The following is a 27,311-nucleotide window of genomic DNA, read 5'->3' as shown; positions in this document are numbered from 1 at the left end:
TTAGTTTGAAACCAAATGTACAAGTCTTGTCTGTCACCCATGATCTAAAATACACAAAAGAGATTTGTGAAATAGTACATATTTTGGATCAGTGGTCATTGTTTGTAGAATTGTAATTGTAATCTACTCATATAACAATAATGATACTCTAGTATGGAACTGTAATTGTAATCTGTTCAGATAACAATCATAACACTATAGTATGGATTTTTCCATGCCAAAAAAATTGTAACAGTCGGGTAGCTAATATTCAAATTGAAAGTGATAAAGCTCTATATTAAGGGAAAGGAGATACCCTGCTAATTAGGAGAATGCAGCTTGCATTAGGCTTCTGATAGAAATTTGGCACAGAAATAAAACATGACACTGGTTACTAATGCAAATGAATATGATCGAATAAGCCAATAGCAGAGCCTCAACTATGTAAAATAGGGTACATCAACAGTCCCATAACCCCTTTTAATAAGATAAAACTACTTTATTGGTAATTCAATCCTCCTGGTGCTTTCTTCAGTGTACAGTTAAAGGAAAACTATAGTGCTAGGAATAGAACGTTTTATTTCTAGCACTATTGGACTCTATGCCCCCCCTCCCTTTGAAGCCCTCACCGCAGTTGATAAACCCTTAAAAATCCATTTGTAACTTACCTGATTCCAGCACTGTTGTCCCTATATGCTGGGTGAGGCTCCACCTCTGCTCTACTGCTGAAATCAGCCAGGGAGGGGTGACCTATTGCTCATGTGTGGCAATCACATTAGGATTAACCCATAAAAAAGCATTGAATCAATGCTTTCCTATGCGGTTTTAGCTAACCCTGGCTGTTCTCATACAAAGAGTGAGGACCCTGAAGCGCCTCTAGTGGCTGTCTGATAGTCACTAGAGGTGGAAATAACCCTGCAAGGTAATTATTTCAGTTTCTTAATAACTGCAATGATTATAATTTCAAGTTCAATGGATTTCTACTTTTTTTTTAATCTAAATTAGAAACATAGAAACATAGAATGTGACGGCAGATAAGAACCATTCGGCCCATCTAGTCTGCCCAATTTTCTAAATACTTTCATTAGTCCCTGGCCTTATCTTATAGTTAGGATAGCCTTATGCCTATCCCATGCATGCTTAAACTCCTTTACTGTGTTAACCTCTACCACTTCAGCTAGAAGGCTATTCCATGCATCTCAGTAAAGTAATACTTCCTGATATTATTTTTAAACCTTTGTCCCTCTAATTTAAGACTATGTCCTCTTGTTGTGGTAGTTTTTCTTCTTTTAAATATAGTCTCCTCCTTTACTGTGTTGATTCCCTTTATGTATTTAAATGTTTCTATCATATCCCCCCTGTCTCGTCTTTCCTCCAAGCTATACATGTTAAGATCCTTTAACCTTTCCTGGTAAGTTTTATCCTGCAACCCATAAATTAAGTGCATGAATAAAAGCAAATTAATTCCCTGAAGGTACATGCAGACACAATTGAAAACCAAAAATTACATTGAGTTGTTAATGTGTTGAGAGTGTTTTTCCATATCAAATCATTCAGGTATGGGACCAATTTGAAAATGTTTAGGTGACATGCACAAAAGACTGTAAAGCAATAAAACATTGCTGTTGAAATCAAGTGAGCTCAGCAGACAAAAGACTTATGTTTTTTTCAGATAAGCTTTTATAGCACTCTGTACTACCAGGAAATCGAGAAGAAGAACCTATAAATATTAGACGGTACTGTTTAAATCACAGTTACAGACTAAATGGCACATTAAGAAGAAGTAAAGTAGAAAAATGGCCACAAATCCTAGGGTGCACTGGGAATCCTCTTTATTCAGTAAATTCTAAACCAATAAGTCAGGTAATGCACACACATGCACGTAAATAACAAGGCAATAGCAAATTTAATGATTTATCTATATGACCATCAACGAGACATGTATTACTCTTTCGTAATTAATTTGTATCATAGTTAATTTTCTATTTAAGAACACACACACACGATATATATATATATATATATATATATATATATATATATATATATATATATATATATATATATATATATATATATATATATGTAGGTAGAAAAAGCCAACACTCAGGGTCTTGTAGAAAAAACTTCTCAGGTTTATTCCAAAATAGTCAACGTTTCAGTTCGTAATGAACTTTCTTCAGGACATAAAATCTCCTGAAGAAAGTTCATTATGAACTGAAACGTTGACTATTTTGGAATAAACCTGAGAAGTTTTTTCTACAAGACCCTGAGTGCTGGCTTTTCTACCTACTTATCTATTGTGCAGTTTAGCACCGGGCAATATCACTTAAGGATAGCTGGAGTGCAGGACCCATTGGTATTGTATATATTGTATATATTGTATATATACAATATATACATGTATATATGTATGTATATATATATATATATATATATATATATATATTTATTTATTTATTGCTGATTAAATATTACGTTGTTTCTTTACGGTTATTTATTTATTTATTCTGTAAAAGTGTAAAGGCCACTATGAGTAAAGCCTAGGTGAAAATACAAAAGAATTGATTAACTCATCTTAGATCAAGAATATGTAAACCTCACCAACATGGAAAGGAACAGACTTAATTTGTGGGATGACCTTATTCAGGGAACTTGCTATGATATTAATGATAAATCAACCTCAAATTGACAATAAAAAGGTTTATCAATCCTCTAAATTTGCAGCATAGTATGAAAGTGCTACATAAATAATAAAAATCACATAATGAGAACTTTCACCACTCCACTTTTATGGTAAATGCATAAAATGCTAATTAGAGACTCATTAAAACCTTTTCAAGAATTGTTTTTACTTTTACCTTTTTTGTTGTTCAAAGCATAATCAAGTAATGTCCTTGTGTCGCAATTTTAAAACATCACAGTGTGTAAAAAAAGAAAACGACATAAAAGAAAATAGCAAAGGTCAGTATTACTGACCATAATATGGGAATCGAGCAACATGCTAATTGGAGAAATCATTAAAACTTTAACTTGAGAAACAAAAAGTCACATAAAATTTAAGGTAGGGCTCAGATTCAATTGGAAATATTTATTTATTGGTCACCATACGCACTGTAGACCCCATGAACCGCCGCAGCTTGGTTGGGGTCTCGCCGTCCTTCCCCCACCCTGGACCCAAGACTAGGATCCAGCTTCCAGTGGGTGAATAATATTTTACAGCTTACAGAGGAGCTCTAGAGTCACAATTTCAGAGGATTTGTAAACCTTCTGACATCTCTTACATTACTATATACTTTAAATTAACCCCTTCTGACATCAATTCTCTATAATCAAATTGCCTATACCCCCTCTGCTAAGTAGTCAATTCATGTATGCATTAAATTAAACACATTAAATAGCAATATTCCATAGTGCAACAATAAGTTATGCACCCTTGGTGTGACAACCGTGGTCAGCTCAACTACAAGGAGAGAGGTCAGCTGGCACAGGTGGAGGGAAAAGACCACAAAGAGAGGGAGGGTGACAAACAAAAGTTGCTTTGAAGGGACAAAGAGACATAAACTAATTTACTGGGGGAGAAGGGAAAAACAAAATTGTCTGTGAGGGAAGAAATAGATAAACAGAGGAGCTGAGGGAAGAGATACACAACCTTGCTAGGGAAGGGTAAACAGAGGCACATAGAGGGTCTGAAGCAAGGGAAAAGGAGACACATAGAGGGGGTGGATCCAGGGATAAAGAGACAAACAGAGATTATGAGGGGAAAAGACATACAATAGGGTCTGGGGAAGGGGAGAAAGACACACACAGGAGCTGGTGAAGGAGAAATATACACACAGAGGAACTAGGGGAAGACACACACACAAGGGAATGGGGAAGATAAATGCAAAAGGGGTTGTGGGGAAAGAGACATACAAAAGAGGCTGTGGGGGAAAGAGATACACAAAGGTGCTGTGGAGAAAGGGAGGAGTTAGGGAATATTAGAAAGAAATACACAGATGGTCTAGTGGGAAGAGACACACACAGGGGCTGGGGAAGGTGATAAAGAGACACACACAAGGACTGGGGAAGCAGAAATAGACACTCAGATGGGTTGGGGAGGATGATAGACACACAGGGGAAGGGAAACAGACACACACAATTGGATGGGGGGGCATGAGAGACACATAAAGGGGTTGGGGAAAGTAAGAGAAACACAAGGCAGGTGTAAGATGCACACAAATGATGGTATAATACACACAAAGGGGAAAATAGAGGATAAGATACACTAAACCAGGATACAAAGAGGGGATACGAAACACAAAAAGGTATAAGAAATCAAAGAGGGGGTTAAGAGACACACAGGTGAGATGTAAAATGCATCTTTGCCTGCGTAGCCCAAAATCCTTGCACTGGGTTTGGATCTAGGACTTTTTCTTGAGTCTACTTGGGGATACAAACCTGGTCATATCCCCCCTAAAGTAGTATCCATGCACACATCTACCAAGCAGTTATTAACAACATGTTCTATTATTTGTACATTTTAGCATGTATACATATTATTCACACAGATAATATAATATTGCATTTGTATAACCTCTTTATGACACTTTGATAGGTGTTTTGCTAGCATAAATATTAGTATTTTGATACTATGGTACTACTGCATATCTTGACTGTAAATAATTTATATGATTAGTGTATCTGATTAATATTTTATATGATTATGATATTCTGTATCAATGATATAACATTATAAAACTATCTAAAATATTTGATTACTACAAAAATTCCAGTAGATTAAAAAAATTGCATTATTCTGAACTGGAGATTGCCTTTAAAATTGATCCTCACTGCATTCAATAATACATGCTGAATTCTTTTTTAAAATGCTTGATATTTATGATGACCTATGAAAATATAATCATGTATTGATAATGATACATTAAAAATCAATTTTAAATGGAGATTGGTGAATAGAATGATGTTGTTAAGCAACTAAAAACAAACGTTTATTACATTATGTATCTACAGGTGCAATGTATTTCATTGTTATCTACAAAATTGCATTTATGAAAAAGGTATTTAATATCTTGAAGCAGTGATAGTCTACTTTGATAGCCCAAAGGGTTTTGAACTATGTTTTCCCAGCTGCATTATGGGAAATGATGTTCCCAGACATCTTGATTGCCAGTGTTAATTGATAAAAATGTGTTACATTCACATATTATATGATTAACAATACATAACTTTCAGGGACATCTCGCTTTAGCAAGTGATATATATCAGTGGGTTTTCAGATTCAGAATGGCAATCTTTAGGTTTGTATGGTCAAGTCAATTGTGTTTTAGTAACTTTAAGTAACGTAAAACTAATTCATCCAATAATTAATTTTTTTTACACATAAGTTACGGGATCATTGGGAGGCAGATGCATGCAACCAACATTTTAGCAGCATTTATTTGTGTCTCCCTTCTACGTTTATTCCAGCACCCTCTTAATAACCATTTCCTTTCCTCTCCTTTTTTTCAAATCCTTTCCATTCCTTTCCTTATGAACTATGAAAATATAAATATATGTTGATAATGATACCTGAAAAGCAGTTATAAATTGCAATTGGTGAATAGAATTATGTTGCTAAAAAAAAATTATAACCACAATGATGCACATTGCATTATGCATCTACAGATGCAATGTATTTCATAATTGTGAACAAAACTGTATTTTCTTTCCTCGAAATATAAGCTGTCCATCTTTAAATTTCCAAGCAATCCAAACATGTGGCATCTGGCTGCTTTTTGTTATGTATATATTTAAATATGTAACTATTAGCTTTCTTGTATTGCCCAACAATTATACAGCCTACAGGAAACAAGACATATTTCTATGTTCTTCCAAAGTAAAACAAACCATATAAATATATGTATTTTACTTACATATACTTTAGAAGAAATTGATTTTAAAAAAATATTCAAACATTGGTTCAAGATTTTGTTCTATTAAACCTGTTAGAACTGTTTTTTGTGTGTTTTTTGTTAAATTTTGCTTGAAACTATTTTATTTTATTTTTGTAAAATAAAAAAATATAAAATCCTGTTTTCAGAACCATATTGTGTTAATAGTATTACTAAGTTAGCTTTTATATTCCTGATAAATAATTGCATTTCTTATTAGTCTAATACTACCCTTATCTTTTGTGTCACTTTACCCTACTCCCTCTGGCATGTAAGCTCATTGAGCAGGGCCCTCAACTCCCCTGTTGCTGTGTGTTCAACTTGTCTGGTTACAACTACATGTCTGTTCGTCCACCCACTGTAAAGCGCTATGGAATTTGTTGGCGCTATATAAATAATAACATAATAATAATTTCTTCATGGATAAAGACCAGTTCAGAAGATAGTATGAGTATAGTTTTCTATACTTTATGTAAAATAATTTATATAAAATATTTTCCATAAAGTATATAAAAATATAGTCATACTATCCTCTGCACTGGTCTTTATCAATGAAGAAATATAATTATTTGTCAGGAATACAAAAGCTAACTTAACCACACTATATATAATGTGTTTAGGTGAGTGCAGACCTCTTAATATATATTTTGGAGTCCAGGCCAACTCTGTTGGTTTTGCACACATCCCTGTCACAAGTGCTCATTCCAGGTCAATATTTAACCTTGCTCTACAGAGAGTCCCAACAAGATGGATTTCCAAAGTGAGTGGTTTTATCTCATAAAAGCAGACATTGGGTTGCTAGAATAGGACCTGCTAAAATTGTACATTGGCATGGTGTTAGGTTTATGCAATATGTGATCATATGCTATAACTAAATCCCTAGTGTATTTGCATAAGTCAAGTTTAAAAAAAAAATGTACATTTATATATATAATAAAGCTTGACTCTCCCTTTCTTTCTTGTATTGTGAACTGCATAGATGAGTTAAGTTAATGGATGTCGAAATGTTTTTTTACTTATTTTAAACCAGTACACAAACATTTACCTAAAAATATTTTTTATTTTATATCTGCAGGATGGTATGGGAAATATGAGAATTACCAAGAAAGGGGTGCGGCTTGAAGGTGTATCTGAATTTCTTCTCCCTTTATATGTCAAAGAAATTAATTCTCGAAAGGTAGGTGCTGGAATAAACCAAGTAAAGGTTTGCTGGTTGTTTCTTAAAACACACACACATTTATGTTTGGGTTTTTATTTTAGATTATTGCTTATTTTATTTTGAAAAAACATGTTATTCTTGGAATTTAGAGTACTGGACATTATTTATGGTGCTATTAAACAATATGGTAAGATGTATGCAAGTATTGTTCTAGGCAAGTGACTTGTTTTATTTTTTATCATACAAGAGTTGTGTGCAATTAAAATCCTCACCAATATTCAGAGCTGTCTTAACGCATGGGCACGCTAAGCAATTGACCAGGGGCCCAACAGCATAGAGGCCGATAAACTTGATAACTATTCAGTATATTATTCTGGGAGATTTATTTAGAAGAAGTTTGGAGCCTTGATAAAAAGAAGACAGACCTAATGTTTAACTTACTTGTGTCCTTATGCTGTGAATATACTTATCTTTGCAAATAGCTTCATTAATTGTATTTTAATTTGAAAACTTTTATTCAAGAGAAATTTTAGACCTAAATGACTGATCTGAAAAAGATCTGAGCTAGACTTTTTTTTTTTTAAATAATTCTATTTTAGACAAAAAAAAAACCAATTAATCTATAAGGAGCACTGAATTCCTGTCCTGTTTAGTGAATATTCCTCAAACTCTAATTAAAGTTTATACTTTTTATTTTGCTTTTGTCCAATTAAAGATCTTGGTACCTACTAGATTTTTAAATACAGTCAGTTTGTATTGAGTAAGATAACAAAAGAGAGTTACACATTTCCTTTCAAAGTGGCCTATATTTGCAATATAACTCCTAGATTAGTATGGGGGTTAACATCACAAACATATACTGACTTGGAAAACAAAAGTAAAAATGCCCTCAATCATTCTGGCATTAAGAATAATAATAATAATACTAATAATAATAATTCTGCATAAAAAAATATAATGTCATAGAAAATGGGAGTAGAAAATGAAATTAATTTTGGGCCAATCTGTAATTCTTCTGATTTGAGTCTATCAGGGGAAATTTTGATTTCCAAGCTGTCTTGTGCCAGCATCTTAGAGGAAAAGACTTGTACCTGGAGTATAATCTCAAGACAGAAGAGTGGACCAGCTAAGAATTGAATTAATATTGTTGGCTTTTTTTTGGTGGGAGAAAGTGAATCATCAAGCAGCTGAGAGATGAGTAGTGCCTCTGAAATGATAAAAGCTTACCTGCATGAATTAACTTTGCCTCCTACCAAGGATCCTCTGAGCTAACGGGATGAGAAGAATAATGTGTGGCCTGCTCTCTTTCTGCTTGCCCAGAAGCAATTGTCATGTCCACAGACCACTGTTCACAGTGAGCAAGTGCTTTTGTTACTGGGATCATCCTGATTCCCTAATGCTCACAAATGTCCTTGCAACTGATGGAGAAAATAGCCCTCCTCATGTTCTGTCTCCCCAAGTTGTCATGTGCAACAACACTCCAATGCTTAAGGTCAGTTGTACTGGCTGTTACTGAGTTCAACACGGGCTGGAACTATAGGTACATAAAACACATTTTTTTATAGATAACAGGGGAACGCTAAAAAAGGATATGTTAGAAATACATGTTTGTGTGTCAAACGTTAGAGTGCTCTTTTACCCCCTAAGGACACATGACATGTGTGACATGCCATGATTCCCTTTTATTCCAGAAGTTTGGTCCTTAAGGGGTTAAAGAAAATGTCTCAGCTGGTTCAAATCTATTATTTTTCACACATTTTAAAGGCCAAAGTTCAAATTACCATCTTGCAAAGTAATCCAAATATATTCTCCACATTACCACCTTCTCTTGCAAGCCAAAGTGTTGCTTTGTTATTGTCAACTTTCTATTTTTTTCCACTACTTTCTTTCTTCACGTTCCTCATGTCAAACAGTTTTGCAACCTACATTTTATGATAAGACTTATAACATTAGACAGAGAATGTCTTTACACTCTTCCTTACCATGTCTTCCAATTTTGAATTATGTGTTTTCTGGTCCTAGATTTAAACTAGATTTATAAAATCTAGTTTAAAAGAAAGTCTTTTGCTAAATACAACTAATCCAAAATAAATTATCATGTATTATTTATACAAATTATATTGTGACTATATTGCAATTAAGTACCCTTGCACTTCTATTGGTCGCTAGTACCTCCCCCTTATGGGTTTTAACTGAGGCCTGTTTCACTCTGTTATACCTCTTTTGGCATGCAATATCTTCTCCTGATAGGAGAGAACGCACACAGGGGTAGTGTTCCGCCAAAAGTAAAAAAAAGAAAATGGCCGCGGGCAGCGAGGGAGCAGTGAGCAGTGATCACCTCTTAGTGATGCTGGAGCAAGAGTGACGTCATATTCCGGCTTCAGCATCACTGCTGTGCGCACGAGTTAGCTGAGCAGGGAGATCACTGTTCACTGCTCCCTCGCCGACCGCAGCCATTTTATTTTTTAAACTTTTGGCTGGTGTGCGGGCAGCTAGAGAGAAGTGATCTCCCTGCTCAGCTCCCTCGCATGCCTCTTAGTGATGCCGGAGCCGGAATGATGTCATATTCCAGCTCCAGCATCACTGTTGTGTGTGCGCGAGTGAGCTGAGCTGGGAGATCACTTCTCCCTAGCCGCCCGCATGCCAGCCACTCAGCAGCCCCACCGGACCACAGGGACTGCACACTCAGCACACCAGCCACTCAGCAGCCCCACTGTACCCCACGGAATCCATGCCAGCACTCCTAAAGGTAGGGGGGCCGGGTGGAGTAAAATGAGTGTTTGTCAGTGAGAGTGTATGTGTGTCTGTCAAAGAGTATGTGTGTCTGAATGTGTCAGTGTATGTATCTGTGCGTCAAGGTTTGTGTATGTGTCACTGTGTGTATCTAAGTGTGTGTGTGTATGTACCAGTGTGTATCAGTGTGTTTGTATGTGCCTGTGTGGGTGCAAGTGTGTGTATATGTCACTGTGTGTATCTGAGTGTGTGTGTGTATTTTTGTGTCAAGGTTTGTGTCAGTGTGTATCTGTGTGCCATTATGTGCCAGTGTGTGTGTGTATCTGTGTGTCAGATACATACACACACACACACACAGATACACACTGACACACTAGCACATACAAACACAGATATACACACCTTGACACACAGCGGCACATACAAACACAGATACACACACTCTGAAACATAGATAAACACACCTTGACACACAGATACATACACACTGACCAACTTGACAGACGTGGGTTACCTTCACCCAGAATCCCTAGTAGCCACGATAGCAGTCCTTCACAAATCTGGTAGAGACCCTGATGCTTGTGGGAGCTATAGGTCCATCTCCCTTTTTTTTGCAGGATCCTACCTCCACTACTTCACCTGGATCAAACGGGATTCCTTCCTGGATGCACTCTGTGATCATTGTCCCTCCAACATCTCATGCATAAAAAGGGTATACATTTGCTACTTCTTTCGACCAACACAGAGAAAGCTTTTGACCGGGTGGACTGGTCTTTCATGAAGGAGACGTTACACACTATGGGCTTTGGAATTAAACTGCTGAATTGGTTCGAAGCTTTATACAGCTGCCCTAATGTACGCGTACGGATCAATGGAGCCCTCACTGACACCTTTCAAATTCGGAATGGGACTAGACAGGGTTGTCCACTCTCACCTCTACTCTTCACCTTGACATTAGAGCCATTACTCCGTAACATACAAAGGAATGGCGACATCTCTGTATTTGAATGGAAGGGATGCTTGCACAAAATAGCTGCCTACGGAGACAACCTATTATTATTATTATTTTTTTTTTTAATTCTTTATTTTTGTGGTGGGAAAATGCCCACCGGTTTTGATGGTAGCTTACAAACATTCGTTACAAGAAGAAAAAAGTAGTTAAAGTAATACAAATCAAACAATACAGTAATTAATAATAAACATGAGTCTCTCTTAGTTGGACATGTTAGCTTCTCTGGTGCATTCAGTGACAAGTACGGGGAGGAAACAGTAATAACACATATCTGTATATTACACCAGCCGCTTGTGCGGACTTAGGGTGTGCAGTGCGCTTTAGCTCTTTGGCATTCCGTTTGGGTTTGAGGGTATCGGTTTGGCTTCTCAGTTTAGCGGCTCTAGCGGGCTTAAGGTGTACATTACCATTTAACTCACTTTCTGCTCATGAGGGCTTAGGGTTAATTCAGGTAGTATGTCTTGCCCGCTGGTAAGCTGGACTTAGGATGAGCAGTTTGGTGTATTAGGCTATCAGCCACTTGGGGTTTTTGATTATTTGGGTTAACTTCCTGGCAGCTTAAGCGGACCCAAAGTGGTCCGTACTGAACCGTGCACAGTTTAACAAGGAGAAGGAAAACAAACATGTTTTACGTCTCAGATAAAGTTAAAACATAAAATAAGATACATGCTTGTTAGACATAGCTTTGACATGGTGTACGCAGTAATTGCACAATTGTAAACTTAAGTCAAGTTGAACAATAGCCAGGGTGGGCAATATATCCTTGTGGGGTCATGTGGTTAGTTGACATAATAATGAGCCCCTTCTTCCCGATCTATTTTACTATCTGAGGCTAAATAATAGCTATACAAAGATGAGTAAAGTTAGTCATTTGGTATGCACGCGGTATTTGGCACTGACATATTTAGGTTTTTGTGATAATACAAAATTTAAACGTTTTAAGCAATCATACCTGAATGTACAACAAATTATATTGCTACCAGCTCATCCAAATATGTAAAAGGTAAGAATAATAGATGTTGTAGAGACGGGCAGCTATGACCTAATCATGGCCTATGTGTGGACACTAATGGATACATGTGGCTATCTGATGAGGGTCATTGGCCTGCTTCCACCTGGGGATCACAGACACATCGCTATAGACCTAGCTGCTGGCAGTGCATTGATCTCTGAAGTGATATTGCAAAACAAACTTATTTACAGCAAAGCAAAGCAAACAGTCTAGGAGATTTAATCTCTAGTAGTGAAATCTATAGTTACCTGCTCTGCGGGCCTGCATGGGCTGCTTCGTGCCAGGTCTGGGTGAGCAGTTTTAAACTCACATTGCTGTGAAGATTGACTTTAACCTCTATGTACTATACTGCATGTGATGCATGTTATATGACAAAAGTGAATATTTTAGTGCGAACTCTTCAGAGCCTGCCCATAGTATATAGACAATGAAAGTAGAAATGATATCCATAAAGTACAAATTAAATGATCCCTAAACGTTCATCCCAGGTCAGCACCAACAGGTAAGTCTTGATGTAGAATTTATAGTGCTAAATTATCACAGTGGAGAATACGTGCTTAACCCATCTGCGGTGCCGGCAAGTGATATTATAAGAGCCGAGGGGCTAAGTTGTAAGATAAATGGGAGTAGGCTCTAGTTATTTGTTGCAGTTCAAGCAAGTGTTCAGTGGTACTTTAGTACTGCATGGTGGGTAGCCTGGGTTGTCTGCTGCTAGGTTATGGGGAGTTCTGGTCCCTGTATTGGGTCTAAACAGCAATTATGAAAGCAGGAGAAAATACTAATTGCGCTCTATGGATAGCTCAGGTCTTCCCCTGTGGGGCTCACTGTTTGTTGTCTGGAGTCCTATGGAGGGTTCTGTAGGTGAAGCGGTTGCTGGCCTCCCTTAGGTTTGGGTTGTTGTTTGCGTGTCCTTGGGGTTACCCCCTCTGTTGGAGTCCCCTGTGTGTCCGAGGCCCCTAGTTGGGTGTCCGGGAGCTTCAGTGCAGCCAAGAATGTTGTAGGGTCCTCTCCCGCCGATACGGTGAGCACTTCATCTCCGCGGGTAACCACCAGGGTTCCGGATACTTCCCATCTGTATCTTAAACCATTTTCTCTCAGTTGCCTGGTAACAACCTGCAGCTTGCGTCGCTCTAGTAAAACCGAGAATGGTAAGTCGTTGAATATCCTAATATGGTGGTTTTCTACTTGGACAGTGGGTTGTTTCCTGGCTTGGGTTAGTATCGCCCCTTTGAATGACACATCTCGGGTGATTGCAATCATGTCCCTGGGAGCATCTACAGGCGCCGTTGGGGCCTTCCGGATTCTGAACGCTGAGACCAGTGATGGTTCTCCGTTTGCTCCTGTTATGCCCAGTGCTTCTGCCGCTTTATTTACGTATTTTAGCAAGGCCTCCGTGCCCACCGTCTCTGGTGCACAGCGAATGCGTATATTCCGTTTGCGGTGTCGCGTCTCCAGGGAGCCAACAGTGCGTGTAAGCCTCTGCACCTGTTGCGAGAGAGCTTCGACTTGGGAGCTTGTGGCTTCAAGCTGCCCATCCCTGTCTTCCTCTCGGGTTTCCACCTTCTCGATTCGTCTTGTGATGCTTCCCATCTCGGCTTGCACAGCCGCCAGATCTGCCGTCCAGACTGCTCGTAAGTCCAGTAGGAGCCTTTTGATGTCTCCTTTAGTGGAGGGCGAGGTGTACCCCACTCGTGGAACCTATTATTTTATATTACAAAGCCCAAACTACATTGCCTTGTCTCATGTCTGAGATCTCACAATACGAGATGATATCGGGTTTCAAATTTAACTTGACTAAATGGGAAGTTCTTAACATTTCGGTACCTGACAATTAATGTCAGTGACTACAATCACATTTTCCCTTCAAATGATGATCATCCCAGATGAAATACCTGGGGATATACATTTCCACCAACCTAGCAGACCTTCACCAACAAAATTTCTTACCATTTCTTCAACATCTTCAAAAAGACTCAAAACATTGGAACTATGCCAATTTATCATGGCTTGGCCACATAGCGGTAATCAAAATGAACATCCTGCCCAGACTACTATACCTATACCAAATGATCCCAGTCACATTGCCTATGGCCTTCTTCTCATCCCTGCAATATTCTATCCTATGATAGACTGTGTCATGACCTGTTGTGCCTACCATGATTATGGGGTGGCTTAGCCCCACCTGACCTCCACAAATACCACCAAGCAACGGACCTGCAACAGATATTAGACTGGCATGTTGCACTGGCTCACAGACAGTGGGTTACATTGGAAAAGCTGAATTGGCTTTACATGCAGCGGTGTGAAACTTTCATAATGCCACACTGCTGAAAGATCAAAAACTTTCCCTAACAGACAAAACACTGCAGACGTTGATAAAGATCCACGGTGAAGAGCACTTATCCTCTAGGCCGAGCCCTCTTATACCTCTGAAACACAACCCGATGTTGGGCGGGGGTTTGCCACGTAGGGTATGGACTTATATCAGGGGGACAGAATTTATCCCACTTAAGAGGGTCCTAGGAAACTCTGACTTGAAGATGCTGGACGAACTCATGGGTGATGTCACCCCGTCACAGATGCAAAACTTCCACTACGCCCAACCACAAAAATTCAACTGCGACATTCGTCATAACAATGCCTTACACCCGGACTTGACCTGGTTTGAGGACGTCTGTGATTGCCAAAGTGAACTACCCAAAGCAATTTCGGTACTATATCAACATCTCCAGGTGGGGGGGGGCTGACTAACAAGACTACGTTTAAACAGCAGTGGGAAATATTAACAGTAAAGTCTTTATCAGATGCGCAGTGGGATAAGATGTTAACTCTACATCACAAAAGCTCTATAAGCTCCCTATAACAAGAGGTTAATTATAAACTACTGTCCTTCTGGTACAGGACACCTACTCTTCTGCACATGTTCTTTCCCTCTGTACCAGCAAAATTTATTTATTTATTTATTTATTTATACAATATTTTACTAGGAAAGATACATTAAGATGTCTTTCGTTTTCAAGTATGTCCTGGGTCCACAAAACATTTCATTGGTACAATGGGGTACAATAAAATACAATAAAACAATAAAATACAATAAAAAACAATATTAATGTACAATATATACAAAATTAAACATCAAACAGGTAAGAAATATATAATCAACCATGTCAGGTACATTCTGTCTTGAGATATTTAGAGAGGGATCTCTTAAAGTATTTTAGGCCGGGGAAAGATTTGAAAGTGTGCGGGAGGTCGTTCCATAATTGTGGTGCTCTGTAGGAAAAGGAGGATCGAGCCACTTTCTTTTTGTATTGAGGTAGCCTAATAAAGTGCTGGTACTGGATCAGAGGTTATAGGAGGTGGGAACAGCTGGGGAAAGCATTCTGCTCAAGTAGGGTGGTAGCTTCCCAGAAAAGCTCTTAAACACAAGGCTGGAAAGATGAAGGTTGCGTCTGGATTCCAGCAACAGCCAGTTTAGTCATTTTAGCATGTCACAATGGTGAGTCATGTAATTACATTGTAGCACAAAGTGGCAGAACGAGTTATACAATGTATTACATTTATTAAGGTGGGTTTGCGGTGCAGGTGCATATACTACATCCCCATAATCAATGATTGAAGGACTGCGGTCAGTGTGCTATTTGATTTTGTTTTGATGCATAGATGGGAATTTTGTAATTTGTGTTAGGTACTGTTCCAGAGATCACTGTGACAGTTTTGTCAGTGTTTAGGAAGAGCTTGTTTTTTTGCAATCTACTTTTCTACCTCTGTGAACTGGTCTTAGAGCACAGCTTCAAGTTGTGGTAGGTCAAATTTGCTTGCATAAATTATTGTGTCGTCTGCATACATATGAAGATTTGCAGACTTTAGGTAGATTATTTATAAATAATGTGAATAGTAGGGAGCCGAGAACGGAACCTTGGGGAACATCACACATGACCTGGAGAGGTAGGGAGTCACTGTCAGAAGTGGAAACGTATTGTGATCAAGCTGATACATATGTTTGAAACCAGGTTAGCGGACGATCACCAATACCTGAGTTTTTTGTTTGTTTGTGCACTAGATTGTCGTGGTCTACTGTGTCAAAGGCATTTGCAAAATCAAAGAAAATAGCTCAGATTAGGTCTCCTTGTTCAATGCCAGTTTGGATGTCATTGCAAACTTTTAAGAGGGCAGTTGTAGTGGAGTGATTTGGCTGAAAACCTGATTGATCAGGGGTCAGATAGTTAGTTTGTTGGTAATACTCACATAGTTGCATATGGACGCATTTTTCGAAGATTTTTTGAGACAATACTGGGAGCAATGATATTGGGCGATAGTTAGAAACCAAAGTAGTGTCACCACTTTTATGGATAGGCACTACTCTCACAAAATTTGGGTATATATCCAGAGACTAAGGATTCATTAATTAGGGTTGTGACAAGTTTAGCAATTGCCAGCACACTGAGCTTCAACAGCATTGCTGGTATTTGATCAGGTCCATACTGGTTTTTCATTTTTAGATTATTCAGGTGTTTCTTAATGACACTAATAGGTACAGGTCTAACATTTAACTTGTCTATATTGGGTCTTTGCAAATTTAGTGGGGCCTGGAGATGCAATACGTCTGAAGGCACCATGGGACATATATGGTGGGACTGCACTCAGATACGACCGTTCTGGGCAGAGGTTATAGCTAAGATTGCAGAAATCTTGGGAGATGATATACCTTTGGGCATAGACCAGGTACTCCTGCACTCTACACCACTTCCAATCAGTAAGTATAATAAGTCAATACTCCGACACCTCCTCAATGCTGCAGAAGCTTTGATACCTGCACTATGGAAGCAAATCACACCCCTTACACTAGAACAATGTATGGAGAGAGTGGAGGAGATCAAGGTAGCTGAATTGTTTCAGGCGTCTCTGTCCAGCATAGATGGCAAACATTTTGAAAGGTGGAGACCCTGGATCACATTTCTGGTGGAACAAGATGGTTGAGGGGCGAGTTGAGGGGTGGAGCGTTGGGGGTGCACCCTAAAACCCCTACTCTATGCCCTACTATTACCCGGGGAGGATGGGAAGTGGGACCCGACCTGACTGACGCAACCACATCTTCAGGAAACGTGACTGAGATGGGTTGGTGAAAGTACACTGCTCACACTGGATACAATTGCACGTTTTGCACTGACTGTGAGATGGTAGACAAGGCAGGTGTCCAGCTTTTAGGCTCTTTACACATAAGTGTGACTGGTATGGATACTTACATAGCTTGATCCAACAATTTCCAGTCCCACATGTTGCATCAGCTTTGCCATAACTCTCCCAGTCGATACTATACACGTAGCTGGGATCTGAGCTACACATCAGACATCAGATCGCCTCACTCCAACGCTAGTATGGCATACTCTAAATGGTTAAAGTTTTCTCATAACAGTTATTTCATGATTATTGTTAAGCAACGAACATTAGTATAGCTTGGGTACCTCGCTATACTTATGTAACACCGAGGCTTCTTGTAAAACCTGCTGGAGTGTAGGGGACCTACGAGTCCTACCTAAATGTTGATACCTGTAACCTTTTTCTGAAAATACTTTAATAAAAAAACTATATTTCCTATATTGCAATTAAATACCTAAATAAGTAGATTTATGGCAATGTTTAAAGACAGCATATTTTCAATTTCTTGGATATACTCGGTTTTACTTTTTATTTAGTGTATAAAATTAGCTCATTTCAGCAGCATCTAAAAATAAATGCTGTGCAAGGGTGTGCAAGGTCTCTTGAAAAAGTATGATTGACAGTCTTTGTAGACTTGTTTTTGAAATTCTACAAAATCTCAAATAAATAGTATAATACTTGTAACAGGAAAGACTAACATATATTTTAAAATAATTGGAGTACATTTTTCTTTTACACCAAACCTACGTCTATTCTTAACCTTGATTTTTACATGATGGCTACAATTTTTGTTTTGTTTAATTGTTAAACCATTTATTGTTTTAATCAATATCCACTTAATTTTTTTATTATTTTTGCTAATTGTTCCACTGTCAGTATGCTGTTTTTAACCACATTAAATACCTTGCCCTGCTATTGCCCTTTTTACTGGTTTCTGAGAAATAACTTTCTCTAACTCAGAATTCCTTGTTATTCATTTGTTACTAAGAATAATTGGTCTGCCTGCTCTAACCACCTCTCAGTCATTAGCATATACTGTAAGCAGTTTCACTAGCTTTGAATGCTTTCCAATCTGTGTTTAAAAGCATGTCAAAAGATAAAAAATGTAACAGTGCCAAGTCCTTCCTAGGAGTTTTTTGTCAGTTGCTCTTGCATGTAGACTAATTTTCTGTCTCGTGTAAATCAATCAGTTTCTATGAGATAATATTTCAATCGACATCAAAGACAGAATAAATAAGCATCTATAAATAGCCTTTAACATACAGTGAGGCATTCTGCATACAAAAGTATTGTATGAAACATATTTGAGAATAATGATTGTCATATTAACTCTTTCACATCCTTTGTTTTTCAGTAAAATTATTATTTCTTTGAAAGCAGGGGCGCATAGCTAGCTCATAATATTATGAAAAAACAACCATTTACATATAAATATACATGTTTAATTATGTAAGGAGTAAGGAAACACACATAGGGAAGTAAAGGTGGTAAAGAGAGACACAAAAAGGATAAGATGATAAAGAAAAACACATGTAGGGTATCAAAATAAGGACATCTACTGAGATAAGCAAGGAGGTGAGGGAGGTTAGGAAAGGACATATACAATAGGAATGAGGCAGGTCAGGAGAAGACAGACACAAGGTGGTTGAGGAAGTCAAGGGTGATTCACAAGGGGGGTGAGGGAACAATATGAGGCAAACGAAGAGGTGAGAGATGCAGAGAGACATACAAAAAAAAAGGGGGGGATTAAATTAAAAAAAAAGAATATTGGCAGTAAAATTCCATCAAGACTGAATGAAAACAAGCAATGTAAAAATGTACAAATGCAGGTTGAAAATAATTGTTTGGCTGACAGAACATAGAACAAACCGTTAATAGAATACCATTTTTTTGGTATGGGAAGGAATTTCTCATTGCCTACTTATGAACTACCTTATACTCTCAGTGGGATTCAAATCTGATCAGTGCAAGATGATGATGTTTGATATTTTAACATAGTGTGCCCATAGTATATAGCTGAAAGCACATCATTATGATTATTTACTTAATCAATACATTTCAGGAATTGATCATGAAATTACACTTTAAGACCACAATTGCTGAGCTGGATAATTATCTAACTTGGAAAACATACTAATTTGGCTTTTTTGAACTAAAGTTCCTAACAATCTTTAGTTTAGTGAATGACCCCAAAAGTCTACATTTGCAATAGTCTGAAAAATCATGATAACAAAGCATCTCATAACACATTAAATATTTAAATTATAGCTTACTTGATTGGCATTTTAATTGTTCCACATTTATTAAGAATGTTTATTCATGGGTCTTAAAATAAGATTAACAATATCAAATTTCAGACCATTCTCTTCAACTTAGAGACTGGTCTAATTAAATAGTCGGAGGATTAATTTAAGTTTCATTAGAGACAGTGTTTTATTCAGTTCTTAGGTATAAAAATCTAAAGACTATTGCACATAAATAAAGGAATGTATGAACATCTTTGTAGTTGGTGGACAGGGGGATACAGAGGTATACCGCTGCCTCTAGACAAATCCTGTTTAAATGAAATCCAGTAGAAGATGCTTAGTTTTATAAATGCATTTCTAAGAGATCTAGAATGGGCCTACTCTATGCTTCCCTTACTTCAACTCAATCAACTCACTCAGCTACCACTGGTAGGGAGAAACAGCATTTTAAGGACTTCTCTACAAATAAATAGAGAAATATCGCACACGATTCAATCAATGCCACTTAGATTGTTCCTTTGATGTGAGGTTTTGGAAGAATGAATGCAACACAATGTCTTCAATGAGATAAAACTCGGAGACCATTTTGAGAGCATACTGGAAAATTGGACAGAGAACAACCATAATCAAGTGGAAAATCAGGAAAGGCTCCTTATAGTAAATGACTGCAGTCAGAAAGGGCTCCTCGTAGGAAGGGATCCTCATAGGAAATTAACACTCTTCTTGATGAAACAAAGCTAATCAGAAGAGGAGTTTTAGAAGTTTCGATGTCACAGTAGTTTTTGTGGAAAAACAAAGATGATATAGGTAGTGTGTTATGTCATAACATGTCCCAATCACTGCATTTAATAGAGGCTCTTCATAACCTATGTAAATATTTTGGTGATAAAACATGGGCATTATTTCACAAAACATATATTTTGATGAAGACATTTTAGAATGGTTCATGTCAAAAACTGCCAGGTTGAAAACATTCTCCAATTTAGCAATTTTTTGTAGCAGTGTGTACAGTTTTATTTCCATTTAGCCACAGTTATGAATAGCAAGTAATCAATATGGTGTAAACACAGAGTTAGAATTCTCTAAGGCTTCAATTTTATAAGCTTTCCAATTAACTTAATACAGTTAGAAAAAGTTTCAAAAGAATTGGTCTGCGGAAGCCACCATTAAAGTATTTGGGATTTTTTGTAGATAAATCTTTTGGAAGTTTTTATAGCAGAATATTAAATAGAAACTTATTTAATAGAAACCTAGGCAGTGAATTATGGAAAATTAACAAGGAATTTAAAATTTTTGGGTGGCTAAAAATATGTATTTTCTATATATCTGTGTATTTGTATATCTGTGATCTTGTGTTTGTATATCTTTGGTAATGGTGTGTGTCAGTTTGTAACCTGTATGTGTATCAGTTTATGTGTATCTGTGAGTGTATCTGTGTATCTTTGTGTGTATCTCTTTGAGTATATATGTGTGTTAATGTGAATACACCCCTGCAGTCATATCCCAACACTACACAAAAAAATCACACTTGTAATTACACACACATACTCCACATAAAACAATTTTATATTAACACATTAACACAATTCACACAAATGCACTCCTGCATTCAAACTCCAACAATACAAATGAATACACCCCTTTAGTAAAAGCTAGTACTACACACAAGTATAGCCTTGAGCTCAAATGCCATCATTATGCACACAACAGGTGAGTTTGTGGAGTAGTTTCAACAAGGAAACTGTTAAAATGCTCCACAATAGGACCCAGTATCAAAATTTTAACTTTGAAAAAAACTGAAATAAGAGAACATCTTTTGTAATATGACATCAATCTGGACTTTTGATTTTTTTTTTTTGCATTATCAATTTTATTAAGTAACCTAACACATATTATCTAAAGTTGTCTGTGCAAATAAATCTAATTGTGCAACTGACATATACGTTCTTTAATAAATTGCATACATCCATCCAATATTGAATTTAGTTTTTTAAGGGAATTTAAAATAATTGTAATATTTTGGTTTTAGATGTACTATTGTCTTATTTTGTAAAACTTTGTAAAACTTTGAATACTAAGCTAAATGTTTTCAATATATTAATTAAAATTAATGGAGTGTTTTATGAAACATTTAACAACTTCAGTGTGAGCCAATTTAGAAATCTATTCTAATTATATCACAAAACTAGAACAATTGAAAGTCACTAGTATTTATAAGAAAACAAATAATTACTGTAAAAAAGTAGTTTAAATGAATCTAACATTTATTACATATTTATTATGTTTGATAATCTTCTTAGAATTATTAAATGAATTGGTTGTATTTTTTTATTCGTTTTTTATTAGCAATTTTATAATTAGTAATTTTATAAATTAGGAGACACCGTGGGGGCCTAAAAGCATTCACTGTGTAACTGGGTCACTAGAAAACAATGCTGTCATATTTGTTTCAGACTTCTGGCTGTTCTCTCCTCACCCAAATGTTAAGTAATGAATAACAACAAAGAGAAAACATAAGCATTACACAATATCAGAAACAATCAAGTAGAATTTTTTATATTTGCAGTCTCTAAAGTAAACATAGCAGGACCTGTTTATAAATATTTCAGGCTCCCCAACTACTGCTTGCATTACTTTACTAGTTATGAGCTTTCATCCAGAAATAAAGTAGAAACTCTGAGTCTATGGAGGCACAACTATCTTCATATTCCATTGCTCGTTCTATTGTAATGATAACTATAATAACTAGCATTTATATAGCGCCTTTCTCCCAGTGGGACTCAAAGCACGATCTCGGACCTAACCAAATCGGCAGGTGAATAATAATAGATGTTATTATTACCCAATTGATAGTACTCATTTTATGAACCTTGGAAGGATTGACCCTGAGTTGACCCTGTCAGTATTTGAAAGCATTTTTGAACAGGCCTTGTAGTCAGGGCATTTACCAACTGAGCTACCTCACTTGTATCTTCATTTTGTCAAAGGCCATTTCTATCTGCTTTTGAATTGCCTAATCAAACAGAGACATTCGAGACATCAGCTGTGCCTGCACAAGTAGCTCACCCACTGTCATTGTTACAGTCACAATCACAATCCTCATCACGTGCACCACCACCAGCAGCATCAACATTCCCATTAGCATTAATTATCACCCAAGTACTAGTGTGCAGGCTAGTATTGCAAAGGCCTCCCCTGCAACCAATGCAAATCCACTAGCATTTTCAGCAAGGTGAAGAGTAGTGACAAATGTATTGTGGTGAAGCAACATTTGGGATCACTTTGAGAACCTTCAAGAAAGGTGATTTGGAAAGTGCAATTTGTGTTATATGGATGTAAGTAGGAAGAGAGTAGCCGGTAATGTTTTGACCCAACCTCAGGGTCTTCACCAAGCCTCACGGGTGGAATACATCTTAGTCATTTATTTTGGTGTTGACTTTGTGGCTCTTTATTTTTATTAAACTGTTAATCAGGTAATTGAGAATTTTGAATTTTGAATGGAGTACTAGCCCTGCTTATCTACTTTGCTTCCAGGGGCGCTTTGAACCCATTACCAGCTAGCTGGGTTATGAATTATGGAGATAATTCCACCTGTTACCTCTTTTTCTTACCCACACAGTTGCAATAAATGTCTTTGTCATTTATTTTGGTGTTGCAGCTCCTTATGTTTTTATACTTTTTTTATACTGTTTATGAGATAATTGTAAGGAGACCTTGGAGATTTCAACCCAAATTTTGAGTGGAGTGCTGGCCCTTCCTATCTGCTTTGTTGAAGTGTAATCACACCTGCTACTGCTGCATATGCAGTAGGTATAAGCTGATAGGGTACTATTTTGTCCACACTGAAAGACCAAACCCCTTCACATTCTTCAAACTGTTGGAAAGCTGTATCATTCTCATTGTGGAACGAATAAGGCGGTCAATCCTTTCCATTATTTAAAAAACATTTTAAATAACATTACGTATAATTAGAAAGATAATTTCATGCAGGATAAAATGCAACAAGCTGTGTTGAATTGTTTCTATTCTATTAAATGTTATAGCCAAATAACTAGACAAAAAAAAAGAGAATACAACTGCCTTAAAAAACATAAAGTGGATTTTCTTAAAGTGGCTCTGTCACCATCTCGGGTCTTTGCATAATTTACAAAGTTCCCTGACAGTGACTGGTCCACTGTCAGTGTGTTGGCTGATGGGTGCCAGTGAAGGTGAATTTTACTTAGCTGAACTTGAGGTCTATAGAGAATCCTGCATGATTGTGGTATCCTACATAGACAGAACCTTTTTCTTAGTCACAGCTGGGAGCTTGACAATGCTTGGCAAAAGGCCTTGTGTTGAGTGTAGGAAAAAATAGTAGGACAAACTAGTCACAACTTTGTCTAAGTCCATTTGCACAACCGCAAACTCCCCATTTGCACAAGGTTGGATACCGATCGATGGTTCGATATTCTGAGCCCTCTCTGATTTACTGTACACGACTATTCGATATTCCCACGAATTTTAAATAGCATTTTATGTTTGTTTGAGACCACCTTAAAAATATTGGATATCGCTAAAAATCATGATCACTATATACTTTCTCTACAAACCTCTAAAACGAACCAAACTACTCATCCATCCGCTATACCACTTTATCCCACCTAGAACTAGTGCCCAATTAAAATACTTGACTCTTACTTACCCACACTCAGTCATGCCACACACATTTCACAACTACTCTCAATGAATCCCTCTGACTACGGCTAAATTCATCTTCTACATCAGAACACTACTCCTAAGATTGGGTTGTATCCATGTCTCGGGTCTTTCATTTAGAATAGGGACAGCTTCGGTCTCCTTCAACACTGACACTACAGTGCATATTATTAAAAGATTGGGCAGATGGAAATCCTCAGTCTACAACCGATATATTCCTCATCCCGAGAAAGAAATGAGGAAAGCTTTTAAAAGCTTTTAAACGTTTGGCTTTGTAAATTTGATGCAATAAGTGTGTTTTTCTTTAATACCTTTTCAGCCTCTTTGCATGAACCCGATTTACATATATTACTAACATGTTTCTGAACATATATATTATATTATTCACTCACTCACTCACTCACTCTCTGGGCCGGCCTAAGACATCATGGTGCCTAGGTCCAACGATAAATGACTATGGGGGATAATATATAATAAACACAGGTTACTGACTATGGGGGGGGATAATGTATAATAAACACAGGTTACTGGCTATGGGAGGATAATGTATAATAAGCACAGGTTACTTGCTATGGGGGATAATGTATAATAAACACAGGTTACTGGCTATGGGAGGATAATGTATAATAAAATCAGGATACTGGCTATGGGGGGATAATGTATAATAAACACAGGTTACTGGCTATGGGGGGATAATGTATAATAAACACAGGTTACTGGCTATGGGAGGATAATGTATAATAAGCACAGGTTACTTGCTATGGGGGATAATGTATAATAAACACAGGTTACTGGCTATGGGAGGATAATGTATAATAAAATCAGGATACTGGCTATGGGGGGATAATGTATAATAAACACAGGTTACTGGCTATGGGAGGGATAATGTATAATAAAAACAGGTTACTGGCTATGGGAGGATAATGTATAATAAACAAAGGTTACTGGCTATGGTGGGGGCAATGTATAATAAGCACAGGTTACTGGCTATGGGAGGGATAGTGTATAATAAACACAGGTTACTGGCTATGGGGGGATGATGTATAATAAACACAGGTTACTGCTATGGGAGGGATAATGTGCAATAAACACAGGTTACTGGCTATGGGAGGATAATGTATAATAAACACAGGTTACTGGCTATGGGGGGATAATGTATAATAAGCACAGGTTACTGGCTATGGGAGGATAATGTATAATAAACACAGGTTACTGGCTATGGGAGGGATAATGTATAATAAACACATGTTACTGGCTATGGGGGGATAATGTATAATAAATACAGGTTACTGGCTATGGGAGGGATAATGTATAATAAACACAGGTTACTGGCTATGGGGGGATAATGTATAATAAACACAGGTTACTGGCTATGGGAGGGATAATGTATAATAAACACAGGTTACTGGCTATGGGAGGATAATGTATAATAAACACAGGTTACTGGCTATGGGGGGATAATGTATAATAAGCACAGGTTACTGGCTATGGGAGGGATAGTGTATAATAAACACAGGTTACTGGCTATGGGGGATAATGTATAATAAACACAGGTTACTGGCTATGGGGGGTAATGTATAATAAACACAGGTTACTGGCTATGGGGGATAATGTATAATAAACACAAGTTACTGGCTATGGAGTATAATGTATAATAAACACACAAAAAAATAATAAATAAAGAAAAGAAAAAAAGAATGCAGCTTCAGAATTAATCTAAGTCGTATGCTGTCTAGGAGGTGGGAGGGTCTGGGAGGGAGGGTCTGCTGCTGATTGGCTGGAATGTGTCTGCTGACTGTGAGGTACAGGGTCAAAGTTTACTCAATGATGACGAATAGGGGGCGGACCAAACATCGCAAATGTTTGCCATCCGTGGCGAACGCGAACATGCGATGTTCGCCAGGAACTATTCGCCGGCGAACCGTTCGGGTCATCACTAGTCATGAATGCTACAATTATGAGGTAATCATAAGAAAAGTAGGTGGAAATTAAACAAACTGTGTTTCAGTGATAAAAGAAAAATCATCTGAGTCAATTAAATGTTAATTGTATCAATATGGTTTAAAGATGGATAAATGGACTGTTAGACTCAAAGACTTTGGTTTAAATTCTAAAATTCCAAGGATATTTCTATCTGCCAAACAAAGAAGGAAGAGATTAGAATATGCTATAAATCATTTTAATTTGTCTAAGACACAATGGCCCAGAATCATCTGTAGTGATTAGAAAGAATATTAAAGAAGAAGAAATGGAGAAGAATTGCTTCCTTCATACAGTACAGCTACCATGAAGTATTATGATCTGGAGCTGGATGACCAATCTCAAAAAGAAGTGCATCACTATTCTGGGCAAGTCCTATATTACAAAGTTATTCACAATTATTGGAGACATGATACAATAAGAAATTGTAAAGGGAATTAGGAATATGGGTGTGTTTTCTATACAAATAGATGATATTCAAGATTAACTATGCATGGGTGTATAGCTAGAAACAGCTCGCAAGAGCTGCAGATTTCTTGTCTGAAGTATTTGCAACTTCCCCTCTTCTAACCCAGGCCATCATTTCTGAGGCTAATTACACACTTCACAATGCAGCTTAAAAAGAGAAATATTTGCAAGGCAGGATCTCTGAGCAATTATCTGCCTTTTGACTTTAGCTCCACTGAGCTTAACAACCAGGAACTAGCAGGCCAGTTGTCTGATTGGCAGCCAAGAGGGTGGAACAAGGTTAATTTATAAAAGTTCCAATTTATATTGATATTTGCACTTTTTATAAAAATACATAAATAAATACACAAATAAATAATAATAAAAATATATAAATACACGTTACACATAAGGTGTCTGGAGCGTGCCTCTACCAATTGTATCAAGTAAGTAATTAATCTCCTCCTAGGAAATCTGTAGATTTCAATATTGTTTCCACCTGTCAAGGAATCTTTCATTTTAAATGTTAAGTACTAATACAACTATAGTGAGTTGGAAGGAGTGAATCAGATGCTTCATTCATTGTCTCTAATAACTGAGAAATTTAGATAGCTGGTAGGAATATATTCTACTATGAATTAATAATTCCACTTTATCTTGCTTGATATATATATATATATATATATATATATATATATATCTTGCTTTATATATAACAAGAAGTAGTAATGGTAGCACTCACGGTCTTCAGTTTAAAATATAAGAAAATAGACTCACCCCAGGTGACTTGTGTGACTGGTGGCATCTAGCCGACCTCAGTGCGCATGTGTAATGAGTAACTGGCTCCAGCCGTGTACTAGACGGAAGCCGTGACTGTCCAAAACTGTTAGGCATATTAAAACGCCCAGATGCGATATGCGCATGTGCAAACCCGTCTCCACACCAACAGCCGGCA

The 27,311-nt window shown here is 37.2% G+C and overlaps 1 protein-coding gene across 1 annotated transcript in view; it reads left to right on the top strand.

Annotated features, from left to right (window-relative positions):
• Nucleotides 1-27,311, top strand: part of SGCZ (sarcoglycan zeta) — a 1,031,148-nt gene that overhangs the window by 844,117 nt on the left and 159,720 nt on the right. The window contains exon 5 of the mRNA XM_063458048.1: nt 6,988-7,089. Coding sequence (XP_063314118.1) covers nt 6,988-7,089 — 102 coding nt within the window. The remainder of the gene's footprint in view (nt 1-6,987; nt 7,090-27,311) is intronic.

The sequence above is a fragment of the Pelobates fuscus genome, chromosome 6 (assembly GCF_036172605.1).
Source record: "Pelobates fuscus isolate aPelFus1 chromosome 6, aPelFus1.pri, whole genome shotgun sequence".
Taxonomy (NCBI): Eukaryota; Metazoa; Chordata; class Amphibia; order Anura; family Pelobatidae; genus Pelobates; species Pelobates fuscus.
This window is presented reverse-complemented; position numbering and strand designations above follow the sequence as displayed.